The 23,712-nt window shown below is 45.3% G+C and overlaps 1 protein-coding gene across 4 annotated transcripts in view; it reads right to left on the bottom strand.

Annotated features, from left to right (window-relative positions):
• Nucleotides 1-15,760: 15,760 nt before the first annotated feature.
• Nucleotides 15,761-23,712, bottom strand: part of LOC140198125 (uncharacterized) — a 30,462-nt gene continuing 22,510 nt past the window's right edge. For 3 of the 4 annotated variants that reach the window (XM_072259068.1, XM_072259070.1, XM_072259071.1), the window contains exons 4-9: nt 23,542-23,643; nt 21,993-22,106; nt 19,598-19,705; nt 19,308-19,394; nt 18,470-18,568; nt 15,761-17,077 (exon numbers count right to left, since the gene is read on the bottom strand). In XM_072259068.1, coding sequence (XP_072115169.1) covers nt 16,947-17,077; nt 18,470-18,568; nt 19,308-19,394; nt 19,598-19,705; nt 21,993-22,106; nt 23,542-23,643 — 641 coding nt within the window. In that variant the 3' untranslated portion in view covers nt 15,761-16,946. The remainder of the gene's footprint in view (nt 17,078-18,469; nt 18,569-19,307; nt 19,395-19,597; nt 19,706-21,992; nt 22,107-23,541; nt 23,644-23,712) is intronic. The other variant, XM_072259069.1, reaches the window with a different exon arrangement.

The following is a 23,712-nucleotide window of genomic DNA, read 5'->3' as shown; positions in this document are numbered from 1 at the left end:
CTTTCTTCAGGACTGGTTGTTCACTTTCATAGACGCTGCCTGACCTGCTGAGCTCCTCAAGCATTTTGTGTTTTGCTCTGGATTTCCAGCATCTGCAGAATCTCTTGTGTTTAAAATAAAGCCACAGACAGTGGAACTCTAAAATAGAAATGTTGTAAATACTTATCAGATGAAGAGTCTTTGACCTGAAACATAACTCTGTCCCGATCACTCAAGCTGCCCCAGTCTCTCACTCACCAACAGGATTACACCCGTCCCCTGATCCCCGGGACACAAACATGATCCCAGTGGGGGTTCACTCTCACTGAGGGACACATTATCTCACCATCAGTGTGGCTTTTCATCACCGAGATTAGCTCCCATCACAAATACTCCATCAAACTGCAACTACCAGTGAATCCTCCCAGCCGGCCTTCTCCCTCTTGCCCTGAATCAGCTTGTTAACCCTTCAATAGTGCAACACATCGCCAGAGGCTACACTTTCACATTCCATTCTCATGAGGCTTGACAGCAAGTATCACAGACTCACTTCACCCTCTGCTGCTTCAGCCCCTGACATTCACTGTAAATACCCACATTGCCACCCAGTGCACGGGTCAGTGTTCTGGAGATTACGTTTCACTTTACTGAGGACTATTAAACTCTCATCACATTGGTTTCCTGACCAACAGAGACTCAACCAGTCAGGGCCCCAAACAGTCCTTCCAGGTGAGGCGACAATTCACCTGTTAGTTGGCTGGGGTGATATACTGCGTCCGGTGCTCCCGATGTGGCCCTCTATATATTGGCGAGACCCGACGCAGACTGGGAGACCGCTTTGCTGAACACCTAGCTCTGTCCGCCAGAGAAAGCAGGATCTCCCAGTGGCCACACAGTTTAATTCCACATCCCATTCCCATTCTGACATGTCTATCCACGGCCTCCTCTACTGTAAAGATGAAGCCACACTCAGGTTGGAGGAACAACACTTTATATTCTGTCTGGGTAGCCTCCAACCTGATTGAACATCGACTTCTCTAACTTCCGCTAATGCCCCACCTCCCCCTCGTACCCCATCTGTTACTTATTTTTATACACACATTCTTTCTCTCACTCTCCTTTTTTTCCCTCTGTCCCTCTTAATATACCTCTTGCCCATCCTCTGGGTTCCCCCCCACCTTTCCCTTCTTCCCGGACCTCCTGTCCCATGATCCTCTCATATCCCTTTTGCCAATCACCTGTCCAGCTCTTGGCTCCATCCCTCCCCCTCCTGTCTTCTCCTATCATTTTGGATCTCCCCCTCCCCCTCCCCCTCCCACTTTCAAATCCCTTACTCACTCTTCCTTCAGTTAGTCCTGACGAAGGGTCTCGGCCTGAAACGTTGACTGTACCTCTTCCTACAGATGCTGCTTGGCCTGCTGCGTTCACCAGCAACTTTTATGTGTGTTGCTTGAATTTCCAGCATCTGCAGAATTCCTGTTGTTTGCTGTTGTCAATCTTTCCCACTTCTGACGTCCTCAACCTGAAACATTAATTCTGTCTCTCTTTCCACAGATACTGCCTGAACTGCTGAGCATTTTCTGTAGTTATATCTCTCTGACTTACCTATTTTAAGGCTCCTCAGTTCCACACTCAGTGAAATGTTGCTTTGATGATAAGGGCCGTCACTCTCATCTCCCCTCTCAAATTCAGCTCTTTGGACTGACTTTGGAGCAAGTTTGTGATGTGGTCTGGAGCTGATGAAGCCAGAACAGCCTCTCTCAGGAGGTTACTGTGGTGTAAGGGATGGCACGGTGGTGTAGTGGTTAGCACAACGCTTTACGGTACCAGCAACGGTACCCTGTCTATTTAAATGCCTTTCTAAATCATTCTTGTATTATTAAACATGACACGACCTCATCTGTCAGTGTGTTCCAGATGTCAGTCACTCTCTGTTTTAAAAACTAATCTCACAGATCTCCCTCAAAACTTCTTCCTCTCAGCTTAAACCCAAAAGTTGTTTTTGATACCGCTGCCATACCATGGGAAATGATTTTCACTCTCTACCCCATCTATGCCTCTCACAACCCTTTATACTTATAAAGGTCTCTCCTCAGCTGCCTTCACTCCAGGGAAACCAAGCCCATCTCCTCTACTCAGTGTCCTGACTGAAGATGGTCAGCATGCTATGTGTTCTTTTCACCACCCTGTCTACCTGTGACACCACTTTCAATGAACTCAAACTGAAATTCCTAGACAGTGAGAGAGAGAGAGAGAGAGAAAGCAAGCGCGAGAGAGTGAGAGCAAGAGCGAGAAAGCAAGCGCAAGACAGCAAGCACGAGTGAGAGCGACCACGAGCGAGAGAGAGAGCGCGCGATAGCAAGAAAGCAAGCGCAGGGGGAGCGAGAGCGAGTGAGCAACCACGAGAGAGCAAGAGAGAGAGCGAGAGCAAGAGTGAGAGTGTTCCAAAAAAAGAAAATATGAAACGTACCTCACCACAGACTACACTAAAGTGCACCCCTGCCTAATAGGGGTCAAAAATAATGACAGTGTTGCTGCTGCACTGTTTGCAACAGTGACTTTTCTATTGCCCATGGTGGGTAAGACTGTAAAAGACATATTGAGGTGAGTTTAACAGGTGTCATTCGTTCATTGGCTTTGCTAATGTTATTTAAACTAGCTGGCTAGCTTCTAAGGAGCTACTCTATTGCAGACATCCCACCTCTCCCGGAAGTTCCAGGAGTCTCCCGCAAATTGATGATGCTACCTCCCTGAGATCAGTTTTTGCAGAGTGGGATGTCTGCTATGGTGTTGCTGGGGACTTCAATCGTTTCAACTTCAAAACAGACAGGAGAAAATCTGCAGATGCTGGAAACCCAAGCAATACACACAATGCTGGATGGAATAACTCAGAAGGCCGGGCAGTATCTATGGAAACGAGTACATTCGACCTTTCATCGGGACTGAAGGGGGAAAAAAGATGAGGAGTCCGAGTAAGAAGTTGACAGTCCTGCAATGGTTCTACAAACATGTCAGCTTCGCAACCGGGGAGAGAAGATATCAGTCTTTATGAAGGGTCGCGGCCCGAAAAGGCGACTGGTTACTCTTTTCCGTTGATACTGCCTGGCCTGCCGAGTTCCTCCAGCATTTTGTGCTTATTACTTCGGTTTCCAGCATCTGCAGATATTCTCTGTTTGTAATATATTAGACATGTTTACACAAATGCTCGTGAAGGTCATATCCCGCCATCACCTCGCATACGCAAACCACAATCCCTTTTGCTAATCCCTGCATACAGAGCACTGGTTAGGAGTCAAACCCGCTCACAGGGAGATCAGGACCTGGCCAGAAGGTGCTGCACAGTTGCTTTGAAAATATGTTCTGCAACATATCCAGGAATGCGGCTACCTACGATCATCACATCGGCATTGAATATGCGGGATCGGTGACCGGCTACACGGGAAAATGCATTAAGGACTTTCCCGAGATCAAACGGGTAACGCCAGGGCAAACCAGATACCATCTCTGACTGCGGAGGGAGGTTCGTGCACTGCTTAGGGATCGGGGCGCTGCCTTTAGATCGGGAGACTGGACAACATAAGGTCAGCAAGACCCGTGATATCAGGATGGCCAAAGTGTGAGTACGCAGAGAAAATCCATGGACATCGTTTGTGACACCAGGGACAGGCGGCGCATGGGGCAAGGTTTTTAAACCATTACTGATTACAAGTCCATCCTGCGCTCAACGATAGATCATGAAGTGCTTTGAGCAGCTGGTAATGGATCGTATGAAATCCCACCTTTCAGCGACATTGGGCCCTTCCCAGTTCACCTACCACTCAAACCGTTCCACTGATGATGGCATTGCCGCAGCCCAGTCCGTCCTGTCCCACCTCGAAAGCGATGCCAGGATGTTGTTCATCGACTTCGGCTCGGCGCTTAACGAGATCATCCCTCAGAGACTGGTAGCTAGACTGTTCTCGTTGGGATTCAACACCCTTCTCTGTAATCGGATCTTGGGCACTCAGACAGTGGCGGCGCCAGAGATTTTTTCTTGCTGGTGCTACGGAGGGACAAAATGATTCAGTGATGGTGCTGAGGGATGCACTGTATGGTAATATGTATTCGCAAGGCCAGACGCGAGGCGTTAAAAAGTCAGTTTCAAGCATTATGTACCTACTAAAAACGCCTCTGTTGATTCACAAGCAACAGCAATCGATAGATCTAATATAGAAGTGAACTGTTTCAGTGTCAACGGCATCGGAGACAACCTGGGCTACACGGAGCATAAATAACAAAAAAAAACAAACAGAGCATCCGAGCAACAGCGGACAACGTGAATCACGCGCCAATCCCGCAGTCAGCGTCAAATGCGTGCTTTTCAACTAAAAAAACACAAAACTAACCCACTGCTATTCGCATTACACAGACAGCAATGCCAAAAGATACGCCGTTATTAAAGTCAAATAAGGCAAACGACAGATGCAAGGCTTTACCTGGAGTTGGACAAATCATACTCTGACCATGCAATACCTCAGTTAATTGAATTTAAAACAAAAAAATAAACAGAATCACCGCTTGGAAGTCTAAGCAAAACCAGTAGGCTTAATAGCAGTAAATGTAATATTTTAGGATTTGCAGGAAACATAACGACTATGGGGTATCCACCACAAAATAATAATAACAATAATCAGCATTAGTCTTGGCCCAAATTTTTAAAAAAATCAACTGCACTCACCTGACGAAGGGTCTCGGTCTGAAACGTCGACTGTACCTCTTCCTAGAGATGCTGCCTGGCCTGCTGCGTTCACCAGAAACTTTTATGTGTGTTGCTTGAATTTCCACCATCTGCAGAATTCCTGTTGTTTGCACTCACCATTAATGTTTTCAGAGAAGCACAATCCGTCTGTTGTTGTGATTGGTGGCGAAAGAATCAATGATTTTCTGGATGTCAAGTGCCTGGTCCTCCGGCTGTTTATGGCCAACAGGACCAAGTTGCTGTTCCGAGCATCGCCGCTGCTATTCCTTAGGTAGTTTTGGACGCGTCTGAGGCTAGAGAAACTCCGTTTGCATGAGGACCTACACTGACCCATACACGCGTTCTTATCAATAACACACCGGGCGAGTGTCTGTTCAATGCTTTTAAGAAGCGACTTTGCGTCCAACCCTTCTGCTGGAGTGAAGTGCAAGAATTCTTCAAGCACTGTTTTGTTATTCAAATACCGCACCACCACTGATATTTGCCCCTTTTTACTCAAGTCTTCACTTTCATCCACCATGATGGCAAAATATCCAGCCTCCTTGATTTCTGCACTTATTTGACGTCTGACTATATCTGCCATAATACCCATAATTTCATTTTGGATATCGTGATGGGTGATTTTTGCATTTCCAGGATTGTGCTCTTTTTTTTTTAGCTACAGTCTTATCAAACTTCCCAATTACATTGAGCAACTCAACAAAGTTTCCCCTATTGCCAGATCCATCATTCTCCCGGTGTCCTCGCTGGGCAATGCCTTGGCACGCAGTATAGTGTACAGACTCAACCACTGCTCTCATATACTCACAATTTTCTTGGACAATCTTTGCATGTCCTTTGTCAAGCATATTTCCCAATCTTGAACCGTCTTGTTTTCTCAATCTTAATCTGGCCCGTGCCTCCATCGCAAACTTATGAGCTGCACTTACATGGTGGGTTTTGAAAGCTATTGTAGCTTACCGCCAGTTGCGGTAACCGGTGACAGTGAAGGTAGACTCAGAATGGAACCCATGTTCTCCACACAGGAAATGCCTGCATGCGAAGCAGAACATAGTATCTTTCGTGATTGAATATTCCAGTCAGTCAAACCAGCCACGAATAAAACTGCTTTGCTGATTGCCAAACTGTTGCGAAGGGTACTTTTTCAATGCTGGCCGACGGTGTCCTTCCTCAGGCTGCTGGCTGACGTCGCTAACAGTATTCCCACTGGCACTAAGAGCAGCTTCATCCACGTTCTCTTCCGAATCCCGCTCCATTTCTTGTTCCTCTACTTTGCCCTCACACTCCTTCGATGAACTGCTGTCGTCCTCATCCCCACTTACTTCTTTCTGCATGTCACTTTCAATTAAGACATGCTCAGGCTGAGACATGACTGATTCCTCTGGATGAGGTCGTTTTCTCACTAAAAATCGATCCATTTTTCACACCGGCCAAAATAATGCACGTCACAGGTCGACACTAGTTTGTAAAAGCACAACGTGCGCGTGTGGCATCCGTTAGTCTCGCGAGACCACGGATCTGCGCCTGGATGTATACTATCAATCTCTCGCGTGAGTGGAAGTGAGTGACATCACCACCTTAAGTGATCTTAGATCAGCCTAACTGATCTGAGGACAGCAACGGCAAGATATTGACAACGAATGAATAAGCAGAAGTGTAGAGTGGATCTGACAGAGTTTATAACTTTATTGCTGCGTGGGTGCTATGGTAATTGGGGATGCTGTTTCACTAGATCAACTGGAGAAACAAGTTGTATTCAAAACTATACAGAGAAAGCAAAGCAGCTGCAATTAATTTCTTGATGGTGCTATGGTGGGGCTATTGCAATTTCTGCTGGGGCTGTAGCCCCAGCTAGCACCACCTTAGTGCCGCCCATGCACTCAGACCGGGTTGGCAGAAACATCTCAACCTCCATCAGGTTGAGATGCCCCCCAGCCCTGTGGTCAGTCCACTCACGATTGCTCTGCCAGATCCAGCGCAACTGGCATCCAGTTCTCAATTACAGCAACCTATTCGGCTCCCACTAGAGGTAGTTCCCAGTTAGTGCGGGCAAGGACCGCAAACCGCACTATCTGGACAGGGTGAAGGGGTCGTGCTGGGGACCAACCGGATTCGCCCTCAGCCGAGCCCATGGGTAGGTCTCTTTATGGGACTGCACTTCAGACTTCTGTCGCTCTGCTCAGAGATGCATCTGAACCAAAGAAAATTTTCTTTTTATGAGTTTGGATGTTTTGATATTTTGAATAATACATAAAAATTGGCACTTTGTCAACGTTTCATTAAGCTGCAGTAATACCATGTTCTGAGTTTTTTAATGCTGTTTCTTTTATAAAAAATCGAGGATAGGTTGCTGTACTATGGGCAAGGTCAAAAGCAGATACTTCTGTGCTGTAAATAGTACTTGACATTCCTCAGCCTGCTCCTTAATGCTGACTGTCTCTCAGTGCATGAATAGACACATCCATAAGCAAATGACGCAATGGCTTCTCACTGTCTGCCTGGGATGGGGAACCTAACATTCCTTAGTGTTTGCATATCTCTGTACAATATTTCTCCTTAATTCCCCGTTTTCAGTTGCATCAGAATGGAGTTTCACTTGGGCTTCTGAGCATTAAAGGCCCATCACGCAAGTGCTACCATGTGTATTTTAATTTCTATCGGTTTCTATGGAAACAATACACCTTGCGGTGTCTGGGAAAACCCCCAGCACAAGTCTGAAAAATCCAAGGTTGATGGACAAGTTGGTAATTGATTCAATTTTATGGAATACCCACAAAACCACTAATCGCCTTCCAAAGATCTTCAATTTGGATCACTCCCGTTGAGCCCTACGGAACTGCAGTACCTCTTTGCCCAGGTCAGAGCCTATTGGGACAGTGTATCGAGTTTCAGTTGAAGGCTGGAATACCTGTCGGTGTAAATGGAATAAGGCAGATGGGTGCAATGGGGTGGGCGAAGCGGCCCGTTTCTGTGCTGTGCAGCTCTCACTCTGTTGACAACATGGTGTTGTTTTTACACGTACAGAAGGGAAACAATTAGAACAGATTGTTCCAAGATCAACAATTAACTTATCTCAAACTTAAGAGGCTCTGCAGTTGCTGGAAATAAACTGGTGACATTTCTCCTGTTTATTCCCCCATAGATGCTGCCTGATCTGCCAAGTTCCTCCAGCAGTTTGTGTGTGTAACTTATCCCAAGCTCCTATACTTCCATGAACAGGTCTGAGAATTTGTTTTAACCTTCAGTCCCAGTGAGCTGAACACTGGGCAGTTAATCCTGTACCAAGTGCTTTACATTACCCATAAGTGGAGTAATATGCAAACACGAGGAAATCTGCAGATGCTGGAATTTCAAGCAACACACACAAAATGCTACTGAACGCAGCAGGCCAGGCAGCATCTATACGAAGAGGTACAGTCGACGTTACGGGCCGAGACCCTTCATCAGGACTAACTGAAAGAAGAGCTTGTAAGAGATTTGAAAGTGGGAGGGGAAGAGGGAGATCCGAAATAATAGAAGACAGGAGGGGGAGGGATGGAGCCAAGAGCTGGAAAGTTGATTGGCAAAAGGGGTACAAGGCTGGAGAAGGGAGAGGATCATGGGATGGAAGGCCTAGGGAGAAAGAAAGGGGGAGGCGGGGTAGCCGAGAAGATGGGCAAGGGGTATAGTGAGAGGGACAGAAGGAGAAAAAGAACAGAGAGGAAAAAAAAAAAAATAAATAACGGATGGGGTAAGATGGGGAGGTGGGGCAATAATGGAAGTTAGAGAAGTCAAGGGCATGTGTAGCACTTGTTCCGCGTACAAGGATAAGTGCTGGGAGAGAGATCAGTGGGGAGGGATGGGGGGACGAACGGACAAGGGAGTCATGTAGCGAGCGATCTCTGTGGAAAGCAGAGAGGGGGGGAGGGAAAGATGTGCTTAGTGGTAGGATCCCATTGGAGATAACACAAGTTATGGAGAATTGCGGAGAACAAAGGAGATGTCCTCCTTTTTTTAAAGAAAGGGGCTTCCCTTCCTCCATCATCAACTCTGCTCTCCAATGCATCTCTCCCATTTCACGCACATCTGCTCAGCTACCACCCCACCAGCCTCCGGGTCCAACATATAATTCTCTGTAACATCCGCCAACTCCAACAGGATCCCACCACTAAGCACATCTTTCCCTCCCTCCACCCCACTTTCCGCAGGGATCGCTCCCTACGCAACTCCCTTGTCCACTCGTCCCCCCCCCATCCTTTCCCACTGATCTCCCTCCTGGCACTTATTCCTCGAAGCGGAACAAGTGCTACACATGCCCTTACACTTCCTCCCTTACCACCATTCAGGGCCCCAGACAGTCCTTCCAGGTGAGACGACAATTCACCTGTGAGTTGGCCGGGGTGATATACTGCATCCGGTGCTCCTGATGCGGCCTTCTATATATTGGTGAGACCCGACGCAGACTGGGAGACTATTTCGCTGAACACCTACGCTCTGTCCGCCAGAGAAAGCAGGATCTCCCAGTGGCCACACATTTTAATTCCACATCCCATTCCCATTCTGACATGTCTATCCACGGCCTTCTCTGCTGTCAAGATGAAGCCACACTCAGGTTGGAGGAACAACACCTTGTATTCGGTCTGGGTAGCCTCCAACCTGATGGCATGAACATTGACTTCTCTAACTTCTGCTAATGCCCCCCCCCCCCCAATCGGCTATTTATTTATTTATTTATTATTATTCATTTTTTTTCTGTCTCCTTTCTCTCCCTCTGTCCCACTCACTATACCCCTTGCCCATCCTCTGGGCTTCCCCCCTCCCCCCTTTCTTTCTCCCTAGACCTCCTGTCCCATGATCCTCTCATATCCCTTTTGCCAATCAACTGCCCAGTTCTTGGCTCCATCCCTCCCCCTCCTGTTTTCTCCCATCATTTTGGATCTCCCCCTCCCCCTCTCAAATCTCTTACTCCCTCTTCCTTCAGTTAGTCCTGACGAAGGGTCCTGGCCCAAAACGTCGACTGTACTTCTTCCTGGAGATGCTGCCTGGCCTGCTGTGTTCCACCAACATTTTGTGTTTGTTGAGTGGAGTTATATGTTTCATTCTAGTTCAATTTCATCACACTGATTCTAGATCAGCAATAGACTTAGAAACATAGAAAATAGGTGCAGGAGTAGGCCATTCGGCCCTTCGAGCCTGCATCGCCATTTATTATGATCATGGCTGGTCATCCAACTCAGAACCCTGCCCCAGCCTTCTCTCCATACCCCCTGATCCCCATAGCCACAAGGGCCATATCTAACTCCTTCTTAAATATAGCCAATGAACTGGCCTCAACTGTTTCCTGTGGCAGGGAATTCCACAGATTCACCACTCTCTGCGTGAAGAAGTTTTTCCTAATCTCGGTCCTAAAAGGCTTCCCCTTTATCCTTAAACTGTGACCCCTTGTTCTGGACTTGCCCAACATCGGGAACAATCTCCCTGCATCTAGCCTGTCCAATCCCTTTAGGATTTTATACGTTTCAATCAGATCCCCCCTCAATCTTCTAAATTCCAGCGAGTATAAGCCTAGTCGATCCAGTCTTTCATCATATGAAAGTCCTGCCATCCCAGGAATCAATCTGCTGAACCTTCTTTGTACTCTCTCTATGGCAAGGATGTCTTTCCTCAGATTAGGGGACAAGAACTGCACACAATACTTCAGGTGTGGTCTCACCAAGGCCTTGTACAACTGCAGTAGTACCTCCCTGCTCCTGTACTCGAATCCTCTCGCTATAAATGCCAGCATACCATTTGCCTTTTTCACTGCCTGCTGTACCTGCATGCCCACTTTCAATGACTGGTGTACAATGACACCCAGGTCTCATTGCACCTCCCCTTTTCCTAATCGGCCACCATTCAAATAAGAATCTGTTTTCCTGTTCTTGCCACCAAGGTGGATAACCTCACATTTATCCACATTAAATTGCATCTGCCATATACTTGCCCACTCACCCAACCTGTCCAAGTCACTCTGCATCCTCTTAGCATCCTCTTCACAGCTAACACTGCCACCCAGTTTCGTGTCATCCGCAAACTTGGAGATGCTGTATTTAATTCCCTCATCTAAGTCATTAATATATATTGTAAACAACTGGGGTCCCAGCACTGAGCCTTGCGGTACCCCAATAGTCACTGCCTGCCATTCTGAAAAGGTCCCGTTTATTCCCACTCTTTGCTTCCTGTCTGCCAACCAATTCTCTATCCACATCAATACCATACCCCCGATACCGTGTGCTTTAAGTTTGCACACTAATCTCCTGTGTGGGACTTTGTCAAAAGCCTTTTGAAAATCCAAATATACAACATCCACTGGTTCTCCCCTATCCACTCTACTAGTTACATCCTCAAAAAATTCTATGAGATTCGTCAGACATGATTTTCCTTTCAAAAATCCATGCTGACTTTGTCTGATGATTTCACCGCTTTCCAAATATGCTGTTATCACATCTTTGATAACTGACTCTAGCATTTTCCCCACCACCGATGTCAGGCTTACCGGTCTATAATTCCCCGGTTTCTCTCTCCCTCCTTTTTTAAAAAGCGGGTTACATTAGCCACCCTCCAATCCTCAGGAACTAATCCAGAATCTAAAGAGTTTTGAAAAATTATCACTAATGCATACACTATTTCTTGAGCTACTTCCTTAAGCACTCTGGGATGCAGACCATCTGGCCCTGGGGATTTATCTGCCTTCAATCCCTTCAATTTACCTAACACCACTTCCTTACTAACATGTATTTCCCTCAGTTCCTCCATCTCACTAGACCCTTGGTCTCCTACTATTTCCGGAAGATTATTTATGTCCTCCTTAGTGAAGACAGAACCAAAGTAGTTTTTCAATTGGCCTGCCATGTCCTTGTTCCCCATGATCAATTCACCTGTTTCTGACTGTAAGGGACCTACATTTGTCTTAACCAATCCTTTTCTTTTCACGTCTATAAAAGCTTTTACAGTCAGTTTTTATGTTCCCTGCCAGATTTCTCTCATAATCTTTTTTTCCTTTCCTAATTAAGCCCTTTGTCCTAGTCTGCTGGACTCTGAATTTCTCCCAGTCCCCAGGTGTGCCGCTTTTTCTGGCTAATTTGTAGGTTTCTTCTTTGGAATTGATACTATCCCTAATTTCTCTTGTCAGCCACGGGTGCACTACCTTCCCTGGTTTATTCTTTTACCAAACTGGGATGAACAATTGTTGTAGTTCATCCATGCGATCTTTAAATGCTTGCCATTGCATATCCACCGTCAACCCTTTAAGTATCATTTGCCAGTCTATCTTAGGAATTCCTGTCTCATACCTTCAAAGTTACCCTTTTTTGTTCAGAACCTTTGTTTCTGAATTAACTATGTCACTCTCCATCTTAATGAAGTATTCCACCATATTATGGTCACTCTTACTCAAGGGGCCTAACTAACCTTTCCTCATTGCTCAATACCCAGTTTAGAATGGCCTGCTCTCTGGTTGGTTCCTCGACATGTTAGTTCAAAAAACCATCCCGCATACATTCCAAGAAATCCTCTTCCTCAGCACCCTTACCAATTTGGTTCACCCAATCTATATGTAGATTGAAGTCTCCCATTATAACTGCTGTTCCTTTATTGCACACATTTCTAATTTCCAGTTTAATGCCATCCCCAACCTCACTACTACTGTTAAGTGGCCTGTACACAACTCCGACCAGCGTTTTCTGCCCCTTAGTGTTATGCAGCTCTACCCATATCGATTCCACATCCTCCCAGCTAGTGTCCTTCCTGTCTATTGCGTTAATCTCCTCTCTAACCAGCAATGCTACCCCACCTCCTTTTCTTTCATGTCTATCCCTCCTGAATATTGAATATCCCTGAATGTTGAGCTCCCATCCCTGGTCACCCTGGAGCCATGTCTCTGTGATCCCAACTGTATCATATTCATTACTAACTATCTGCATATTCAATTCATCCACCTTGTTACGAATGCTCCTTGCATTGACACTCAAAGCCTTCAGGCTTGCTTTTACAACACTCTTAGCCCTTATACAATTATGTTGAAAAGTGGCCCTTTTAGATTTTTGCCCTGGATTTGCCTGCCTGCCACTTTTACTTTTCACCTTACTACTTGGATGAAAAAAAAATTATTATATCTACAGCTCAGTGTGATCAGTAAGTTGTAGATATAATACGAGGGGTGATTGATAAGTTTGTGGCCGAGGCCTAAGGTAGAGGGAGTCAATTTTAGAAAACCTAGCACATTTATTTTTCAAATGCAAAAACGAGGAAATCTGCAGATGCTGGAATTTCAAGCAACACACATAAAAGTTGCTGGTGAACGCAGCAGGCCAGGCAGCATCTCTAGGAAGAGGTGCAGTCCACGTTTCAGGCCAAGACCCTTTGTCAGGACTAACTGAAAGAAGAGCTAGTAAGAGATTTGAAAGTGGGAGCGGGAGGGGGAGATCCAAAAGGATAGGAGAAGACAGGAGGGGGAGGGATGGAGCCAAGAGCTGGACAGTTGATTAGCAAAAGAGATATGAGAGGATCATGGGACAGGAGGCCTAGGGAGAAAGAAAAGGGGGAGGGGGGAAGCCTAGAGGATGGGCAAGGGGTATAGTGAGAGAGACAGAGGGACGGATGGGGTACGAGGGGGAGGTGGGGCATTAGCGGAAGTTTGAGAAGTCAATGTTCATGCCATCAGGTTGGAGGCTACCCAGACGGAATATAAGGTGTTGTTCCATCAACCTGAGTGTGGCTTCATCTTGACAGTAGAGGAGGCCGTGAATAGACATATCAGAATGGGAATCCCACCACTAAGCACATCTTTCCCTCCCCCCCCCCCCGCTTTCCGCAGGGATCGCTCCCTATGCAACTCCCTTGTCCATTCGTCCCCCCCATCCCTCCCCACCGATCTCCCTCCTGTCACTTATCCTTGTAAGCGGAACAAGTGCTACACGAACTGAACTGAACTGAAATTTACTCATCATCGTAAGACTGTATCTTTTTACCCCAAGACTTAAAGAAGCTTGGTTTATCATACATGTATTTCCACATTTACTGACCTACTTACTTATATATATATATAATGTTATGTAACAGACAACAATGAATATCAACCGAGACAGGTTATAGAAAAACAACCAAACATTTATTAAACACGGATAAACGAGAAGGAAAAAAAACAACTGTCATGGGTGACAACCTCATCCTTTAATCAGTCTTTTTAGCCATAGCTCTTGTTACAACACAGGAAGAACCTGTGTTAGAATCCCTCTGTGGTTCCTCAGAATTTGAATTTATTGTCAAATGCACTTCAGGAAAAACTTGTCCACCTGCTAAATCATTCCCTAACAAAAGAGAAACATCATTCACAGGTAAACGGGATTGTAGTCCTACTTTAACAACCCCTGTAACTAATTCTGACCTTAAATTTACTCTACGTAAATGTACTAGCATAAGCGCACTCCCTACTCCTCTTATATAATTTACCTCAGCAATGTCACACTCATCACTAAACCTTAACACACTATCTAATATTAGTGATTGCGAAGCTCCAGTATCTCTAAGTATCCTTATTGGTATTGAATTGGATCCTTCTTTCAAGGATACAAATCCTTTGTTATAAAAGCTTCATATCCCTTCTTAACTTGGTCAGACTCTGACAACATCTTCATTAATATTTTCTAAACCCTGTGGTTTTACAGGTTTTTTCAATATGCTGCACACAAGCATCTGGGGCCACTTCTTTCTCTTTCCTTTTTAATCGGAAGCAATTAGCTACTACATGTCCAGGTTTCTTACAATAATTACAAATAATACCAAAATGTCTTTCCTTCACATGTCTCCCTTCATCCTTACTTTTCTCACTAACTTAAGATTTAATTTCTGATTCACCTTGACTCTCTGTGCTGTTTTTCCTTTTAAAAATTTTACCTGGAGAAAATTTATTCTTGTGAATTAAAACATACTCATCAGCCAATTTAGCAATCTCCTGCAATGTTGCAGTGTCCCGTTCATTTAAGTATGTTCTCCCTTCAAAAGGAATGCTTCTTTTGAATTCCTCCTGCAAAATCAGCTCTTTTAATTTATTATACTCCCCATTCACATCTTTAGAGGAAACCCATCTCTCAAAACACACAGATTTCTCATAGGCAAATTCCACATAAGTTTTTTCCACCGATTTCTTCAAACCTCTAAATCTTTCTCTATACGCTTCTGGAACCATCTCATATGCCTGCTTATGTGCTGCTTAACAATATCATAATCCAGTGCTTGTTCAGCATTTAAAGCTGTATAAACTTGTTGTGCCTTGCCTTTAATTACACTTTGTAACATCACTGGCCATTGCTCTTTCAGCCACTTTAAACTCAGAGCAACTGTTTCGAAATGTTGGAAATATGTGTCCACATCACCTTCACTAAATGGAAGAGCTAAAATAACCTCACGACTAGCAATAAACTGTTTTGTAGAACCAGAAGAATGACTCCCAGACTTTAATTTCTGCATCTCTAGCTCGAATTTCCTCTGGTTATCAGCTTCTCTTTCTTTAAATTCCCTTAACTTAATAACCTCCATAGCCTCGAATTCTTTCTGTTTATTTACAGCTTCTAACCGACTCTTTTCCAAATCAGCTTCTAATTGCTTTAACTTTATTTGTTCAAGATGTAACTGCATTTCCAGATTACTCACTGGAAACTTATCTAATACCTCCTCATCAAACAATTCCAAATTAATATAATGTTCAGCAGTTTTTCTTTGTGTGAAAGCCTTGGTGGAATTCCTGGTAATTCCTTTAATATCCAACTTCCTAGCAATCTCCAATACCTCAGGTTTTCTTGCATTCTCTAAAGATCCCGAGTCAGGCGTCTTCAAAAACCCGTCAATATCCATTGATGCCGAATACAACACACACACCAATCAAACCAAAAACAAAAAATTGGGTATTTCCCTTATCCAAACCAAAATGGCAATTACCAGCACTTAAACTCAAAATCAGAACATTTCCCACGAGCCCCCACAGTTTATGTTACGTAACTGGCAACAATGAATATCAACCGAGACAGGTTATATAAAAACAACCAAGCATTTATTAAACACGGATAAACGATAAGGAAAAAAACAAACGAAAACTTTAACTGGAAGTTAACAGGTACGCAGCCGTTCAGCAACCCATCACTCAGCTCTGGTTCTTAAAAGCGTTAAATGCGAAAACAGTTCTTAAAGCGATAACTTCGAAAGTCCAACACATTTACACGTTCAATTGGGAGAGACTTCTCTGGAGAAGGGTTTCTTCACAGATGAAACTTTCCTGCTGGTTCTGTCCACAGGATTCACGATGCCGAAAATAAACAGTTTAAATCGACTGACCTTAAATTCCTTTAGAGAGAGAGAGCACCTTTTTGCATGAACTCCTTGCTCTGTTTGGCAAGAGTTATCCTCGATGCAGGTCGTACTCCTCTAACGAAGACTCAATAAGTTCGATCCTTTATTAAACTGCCAAAAGATGCCGACTCCTCTCGATCCTGTACTTCGATAAATTCTTCACTCTCCCTTCTACTGTTGGAATTGAGTAAATCGACACATCCAGCAAAAATTTCCAGTCCAATAATATGGTATCTTGCAACCGAACGCAACACTCCGTTTTAAAAATGAAACTGCGTCACAAAAACAAACACGCAACAGAAACGGAGATACAGCACGTTCTACCTGGAAATCTACAAACTAAAAACCAACTGCGTCACCTGGGTCGACCCTTATATACTCATGGTGCACGTGTCATCACGTGACCTCACATCGGCGGGAAAATCACATCAGGTGACCTCCAAAAGACCATTACATCATTCTCACAAAAAAAAACAGATCTTCTTGCGCATGTAACAATAATCGTTGCTAACCGGTTTGATTCATCTACATTTATCTTACTGTATTGCATAGTTAGGAATAAATATTATTAGTTTATAGCAATACTAGACTCCAAAGTGTTTTCCATCTCTGCTGGTTCTTCATTCCAGTCACGGGGTTCGTGACACTATGAACCTCTGGATGTTTGGGGTGCAGGTCGATGGACTAGGCAATTGAAATGGTTCAGCACGGACGAGATGTGTTGTAGTTTTCTATGACTCCAAGTTGTTCGTATCCAGGCTTTCGTTTTCAACTGCACAGCTCTTCTCTTCGTTCTCCAGTACACAAGATCCTGTGACTCAGCATTTGGCTGGGAAACCAAGGTGTCATCAAGACTGAGTTCAGACTGTTAAGGCTTCGAACTGGGAATGTCGTCTGAAAATGAAGACTGATGTACGCTTTTTAAATCAGACATCAGAAGTTCATCAGAAGCTGTGGGATCTGGTGGGTCCATTTCAGAATTTTCCTTTCTGCAGGATACTAAAATGACAAAAGTGCATTTGTTACAGGAAGTAGGTGAATCTCAGTCAATCAACAGAAGCATCACACCAAGGGGAAGGGTGACAGGCAGAGAAGGACATGCCTACAGAGACTGCGGCAGACTGAGGAATCCAGGTACCAACTCACAGAGAATATTTCAATAACAGGCAATCTCTACAAGTTAACTGGGGAATGTGAATAGACAAAGTAGTTCTATAACTTCAAGAGTAACTGTATACAGATAGACCCGGTGTTACACAAGACTTCAGTTCCCAAGAGCTGTTTGTAAACTAATCTTTATGTAAAGCAGGAACATCTCTTTCCTGTAGCTACCCACATCACATCGCCCTGCCTACACATCCTCTAAAACAATAAGACATAGGGGCAGAACTAGACCATTTGGCCCATCGAGTCTGCTCCACTATTCCATCATGGCTGACTTATTTTCCCTCTCAAAACCATTCTCCTGAATTCTCAACATAAACCTTAACACCTTGTCCTTTCATTTTAATGATAATTTCCAACATTTACTCTAACACAACCATAATTAACTCAGAACACACACTGTATCTTGTACTATTGTAAACATTTCATTATTGCAAACCTGAAAAAAATTCTTTCTTAAGTTATGGGGCAATTTCTGTAAGACATGGGTTCTGGATCCGGTGAGCCCCCCTGTGCTACAGTGAGGTCACAGTATGTACCCCAGATTCTCTGGGCTGGGTGAATCAGTGTCCAAGAGAGAGCAGCATTATGAACACACAATGTATTAATTTTTAGGTGTAAATTAGTCAATTTCTAAACACATAAAATGAAATTTTGACAAACAGTAGGAATCTATTTTAACAAAATATCTGGTGCTGTTTCTTCAGTGTTGATGCCTTCATTTGCATCTTTGATTCCATCTAAGAAATCGATCCTTTACAGATTTCGCAGTAATGTAGTGGTCAGTACAATGCTTTACTGTACCAGCAACCTGGGTCCAATTCCCGCCACTGCCTGTAAGGAGTTTGTACGCTCTCGCCATGGCCGTGTGGGTTTCCTCCCACAGTCCAGAGACGTACCACTGCAAACTGTCCTGTGATTAAGTTCGGATTAAATTGAGGTTTGCTGGACGGCACGGCTCGAGGGGCCTATTCTGTGCTCTGTCAGACCTCTCCATCAGTCTCCAAGGAGCCCAGTGGGGTATCACTGGAGTTCAGCTGGGAGGTTGTTCACTTCTACATCCCAGCAGGAGTCCAAAACCCCACATGCACGGCCAGCAGCTCCGTGAGGGAACTCAAGCAGAGCCCGGGAAACCCTCGTAGGAGCTGAAGTGGCTGCGAGATCGGGGGAAGGTCTTTACTCTGGGAAGCGATACAGCAGCTGCTAAATGGTTTGGTATTTACTTACGGTGTTCGACCATGAAGTTGAAGAGAAAGACCACAGCACCCACGATCACTGCTCCAAAGAATACCATCCAGACAATAAAGCTGCTTTCACAGCCTTGATCTGAAAATGTGCAACATGATGACACTGAGTAAACTGACACCAAGTGCCCACATCCACAGTACAGTAAACATCCAATGCACCTTCCACAGCAAATTCACAGAGCAATGGCAAAGAGAGGATGGTGCATGGCCCGTCCCTCCATGTACCTGTCCAGGTGTTAAACACTTCCCAGAGCTTCTGGTATTGTACCTGTCTCAACCTGTTCCTCTGTTAAATTGTTCCATACCCTGATCACACTCTGTTTTAAAAGAAACTGTCCTTCAGGTCTGTTTCAGATCTTTCCCCTCTCAACCTAAATCTATGCCCTCGTGTTTTCAACTTCCCGACCCTGGGGAAAAGACTGTCCAGCTCATCTCTGCCTTTCATAATTATTAACTTTTCCAAGTTCATCCCTTCTGTCTCCTAAGTACAGTCTTGCTTGGGTGCCTAACACTTTGAGACAGTACAGTAGTAAGTTTATGTATTGCTGCTGGAAACAAAGTTAAACAGATTTCATGCCATTTGTGAATGATGATAAACCTGAATCTGAAATGGGTCTCTACTGTGGACTGAGAGTGGGAAGGGGTCAGGGAGAGGGGCATCGTGGTTGGGGAAAGGAGAGAGGAGGAAGCAGGAAGCAGCAGAGAACCACTCTGCAGTGATCAATAAACCAACTGTGTGTGTGTGTGTATATAACAAAGAAAATGATCAAAACCATGCATTGCCATAAACAATGATGAAGAGCTCTAGGCAAACTCACAGTCTGGATGACTTAATAATGCTAAAAAAACGACTGAAGTGATGATCACGATGACATGAAGTCCAGCGACGGTCCTTTCCCAAATAGCTGTCAAATACAAAGTGTGACAATTACAGTGCATTAACCATATAACTATATAACAATTGCAGCACGGAAATAGGCCATCCCGGCCCTTCTAGTCTGTGCCGAACTCTTACTCTCATCTAGTCCCACCGACCTGCACTCAGCCCATAACCCTCCATTCCTTTCCTTCACTGAGAGGTTGTACAATGAATGACCCAGTCTCTTACCTGCCCTCTTTCTGAAACAGTCCAGCCTCTGGACAACGAGCAGCAGACCCAAAGTCAGAAGCTGAAGGGACACTGTGCAATAAACCGCTACTACGACAGGGTCCGAACCTGGGGAGCAAAGACCCCACAGCAATGGTCAGCGGTTCACTCAGTAATAAACGGGAAATTAAACAACAAGACGCAGGATTTCCATTCTGTAACTTCCCCAGAACTGTGCTTTATATACTGTTCCTGTAGAGGGGGCAATGCTGGATCTGCTTTTCACCTGCTTCACCTGAGGGTGAAACCTCTTGTTGGAAACCACTTTTTTAAAAATAATACTTTTTATAAAATTTGTACTTTTTAACAAGTATTACCCATGTGATGTAATTGTTTTAATTATGTAGCCTATTGACTAAATTATCACTAAGGAATTTCCTTCATCTTATCTATAGAAGTGATAGATTGTTCAGAAGTGCCATTCTTTCTTTTATTTCTCTTTATTCCTTTTCGTTACACCCCTTAGCATTTGTTCCCCTGAACTGCACTCTCACCAGCTGTGGGTAGACCAGACCAGGGTGAGACACTCGAGAGGCTCTCCTGGTCTCCGCCCCTCCACACAGTTCACTTTCTTCAGCTCAGCCCTTCACCCATCTCTGCAAAAGGAAACACAGATTTCTAACCTCACTCCACCTGACGGTGACAGACCTGAACCACCGGCTCTCCAGACCGACTCAGATGATGGGAGAATCATCACTGGGTTCACCACTGGTGCAAAGAGGTACGTCGTTGCAAACAGTGTGGGGGGGGGGGTAGACAGCATTTCACTGTCCACCTCTCACTACAGAGACGCTGCCTGACCTTGAATGTTGCAAACATGTTTACGTGAACAATTCAAGCAGGTGTGCAGAGGTGTGGGTGGAGAAAAGCCAGGACACTCTGAAGTCCCGGTGGATGAAGTTCAGTGACTAACATCTGGAAGGCATCCTAGAGTTTGGAGCTGCAGTGATGAAAGAGAATGGCCCTGGGACTGCCCAGTGGTGGGAACTCCCAGGACAGCATGGTCCAATTAACTTGCAGTTCCCCTACCGGAAATTGTCATACAGGGAATGACATCACCGGCCAAGCAAAAGTGACTGATGCCCTCGTGCCCCATTGAATTTCCTGACAGAACATTACTTCTTTTCACTCTGGGGAAAAGCGATTCCTAATATTAAAACAAACAGAACAGTACTATGCAATTGACCCTGGCCCCAGGTCTCCTGGTCCCAGATGCCCCAACCAACACACATCAAAGTTGCTGGTAATGCAGCAGGCCAGGCAGCATCTCTAGGAAGAGGTACAGTCGACGCTTCAGGCCGAGTCCCTTGGTCAGGACTAACTGAAGGTAGAGTTAGTAAGAGATTTGAAAGTGGGAGGGGGAGGTGGAGATCCGAAATGATAGGAGAAGACAGGAGGGGGAGGGATGGAGCCAAGAACTGGACAGGTGATAGGCAAAGGGATTATGAGAGGATCATGGGGCAGGAGGCCCGGGGAGAAAGACAAGGCGGGGGGTTAGTTCACAATGTCACCTCTCCGGTCAAACTTGACCAACTTGGTAAAGTCGCATTTCACATCATCAGCCCAGTCAATCCAAGGACCAGTTGCATAGCACTCTACAGAACAGTAGAGCCCTTGTCAGATGGTGTTGTGTCCACCTCTTAACCTAGTCTAAGATCAATCGAACCCATCCCTCCTTCATCACTCTCCATTTTCCTCTCATCCTACATAGCTTTGCATTTTTTCTCTCCTCCAAGTGCCCAAGAGTTTCTCATATGCCCCTAATGTATCTACCTCTTTCACCACCCCTGGCAGGGTATTCCACACACCCACCAATCTCTGTGTATTAAACAAAACTGCCTCTAACATCTCTTCTATACCTATCTTAAAATTGTGCCTCCTTGTTTCAGCCCTGGGGAAGAAGTCTCTGGCTATTTACTCGATCTACGCTTCTTACCTTGTATAATTCTCTCAAGTCACCCCTCATCCCCCTTTCCACTGATGAGAAAGACCTAGCTCGCTCAACCTGTCCTAGGAGACCAGCTCTAGTCCAGGCAGCATCCTGGGAAATCACCTTGCGAAAGATTCCACCTCCTTCCTCCAAAAGGCCCACCACACATTCCTGTACAGCACCATGACCCAAATCCCACCAACTTCAGCCCCTGCAGGTTACCCCTACACACTGGCTCCCCGCACTGAACCAACAACTGTTTTCCAAGCTTTATAATTATGCCTTTAATTTACGAGTTCCTTCACATGCCTTCTGGAGTCCAGATACCCACCCTGCCTGTCCTTGGGTGCTGGATGTGAAGGTGGAGGGGTGTGCTGAATCCCACACTGATCAGAACAATGCACATGCAGAACATCACACACGTACCTTTCGTAGGGATAAGTTTGGTGAGGGTTGCGACACAGGTCATGACGGTCGTGACGTAGGTCATGAAGGTACAGATACCCAGGAACTGCCTCAAGCATTTGACCCGCCTCACAGCTGCAATCAAGAAAAATCCAGAACAGTCCAAATGTGAGACCTACATAAATGGCTGGACACAGGAATCAGAGAGCGAGCTCGCGGTAACGGAGGTGGGACTCGGGATGAGTCAGGCTGCTGGTGGCACTCAACTCAAATACCAGCCCGGGGGTGGAGTAGCCACCAGAGCACTGGAGGAGTCTCAGAGCTGATGGACACTGGCAGCAAAGAGGAGACAGCAGAGAGGAGCAAAAAGCACCAGAAAACAGCTCATCTCGTAGTATGCCATCTGATTATCCATGGGCTGAATACCGAAAAGACAGATAGAATGCAGTCTCCCTGTGTGTGAGCCCAGTGGAGGAGGAAAGGACGCAATGTGAATCATGTGTGCATCATCCCAATGATTATGGGAGCTGGGGTAGCATTAACCTACAGCAGCCCAGAAGTTGCAGTTTCACCCTGAACTCTGCTGCGAGACCGAGGACTGGGTCATCACTGTACCCGGATGCTCTCGGGCACTAGACAGTGTTCTAGTCCAGGGTGGAAACTGTTCCCCAAATGGGGCTGCAGGCCAAAATGCCTGAATGCAGAGACACTAAGCAGTGAACAAGTGGTGTTTGTCCAGGGAGCCCACTGGCAACTGATGAACCAGTTTTGAGGGATCTTCCAGCATGTGGTCCGAGGGACACCTCTCCTTCCCCTGGTGCTTTTAATTCATTGGGGTTTTGCTGGTTGGTCCAGCATCTATCGGGACCCTCCGTTACTCTCCAAGAAGTGCTGCTCAACTGGGATTTGAAGAGCTTATGCGTATCAGAGAGGGAGGGAGGGAGCTGAGTGTGCGAGTGCTGTGCACGAGAGAAGGGCATGCGTGAGAGAGGGGGAGAGAGAGAGAGGCCATGTGTGACCCTTCAAATTCCAGCCCTGAAATTTGAATGCCCCAATACCTCCCTGTGTAAGTCAACAATTGTAATCAATCCCTCCTTGATTTCCTCACTTGCAGATCCCAGTCAGTTCAGATTGGCAACGACATCTCCTCCACAATTACCATCAGCACAGTTTGTGTGCTTAGCCCCCTCACTCACTCGTCTCAACTCTAAACTGATTCCACAACCTACAGACTCACTTTTAAGGACTCTACCACTCATGTTCTCAATATTATTTATTTAAATTATTTGCACAATTTGTTTTCTTTTGCACATTGGCTGTTCGAGAGTCTTTATGTAAAGGTTTTTCATAAATTCGAATGTATTTCTTTACTTTCCTGTAAAGGCCTGCAGGAAAATGAAACTCCACTTAGTATATGGTGAGCTCTACAGTACGTGCAGTGGATTCCAGTTAACTGGGCCATCGGTTAATCAGGGCAGCCACTTATTTGAGACAATTCTTAAAGAACAAAAATTAACTCGAGAAAATAACCAGGATTCCTTTCATTCATTTGGGACACAATGATAAATACCTCTGTCTGTCTTCAGCAGCAAGCACTGCGAGCACTGCAAAATAGAAAGCACCGAAGAGATCACCGACAGAACAATTATTGCAACGTCCTCTTGATGAAAACCTGCAATTAAAAAATAACTTTGAACAATGTTACACAGAGACGACAAAGGGATTTGCTATGAATTGCAAC

The sequence above is a fragment of the Mobula birostris genome, chromosome 5 (assembly GCF_030028105.1).
Source record: "Mobula birostris isolate sMobBir1 chromosome 5, sMobBir1.hap1, whole genome shotgun sequence".
Lineage (NCBI taxonomy): Eukaryota > Metazoa > Chordata > Chondrichthyes > Myliobatiformes > Myliobatidae > Mobula > Mobula birostris.
The sequence above is the reverse complement of the archived record's forward strand: the minus strand, read 5'-3'. Positions and strand labels throughout refer to the sequence as shown.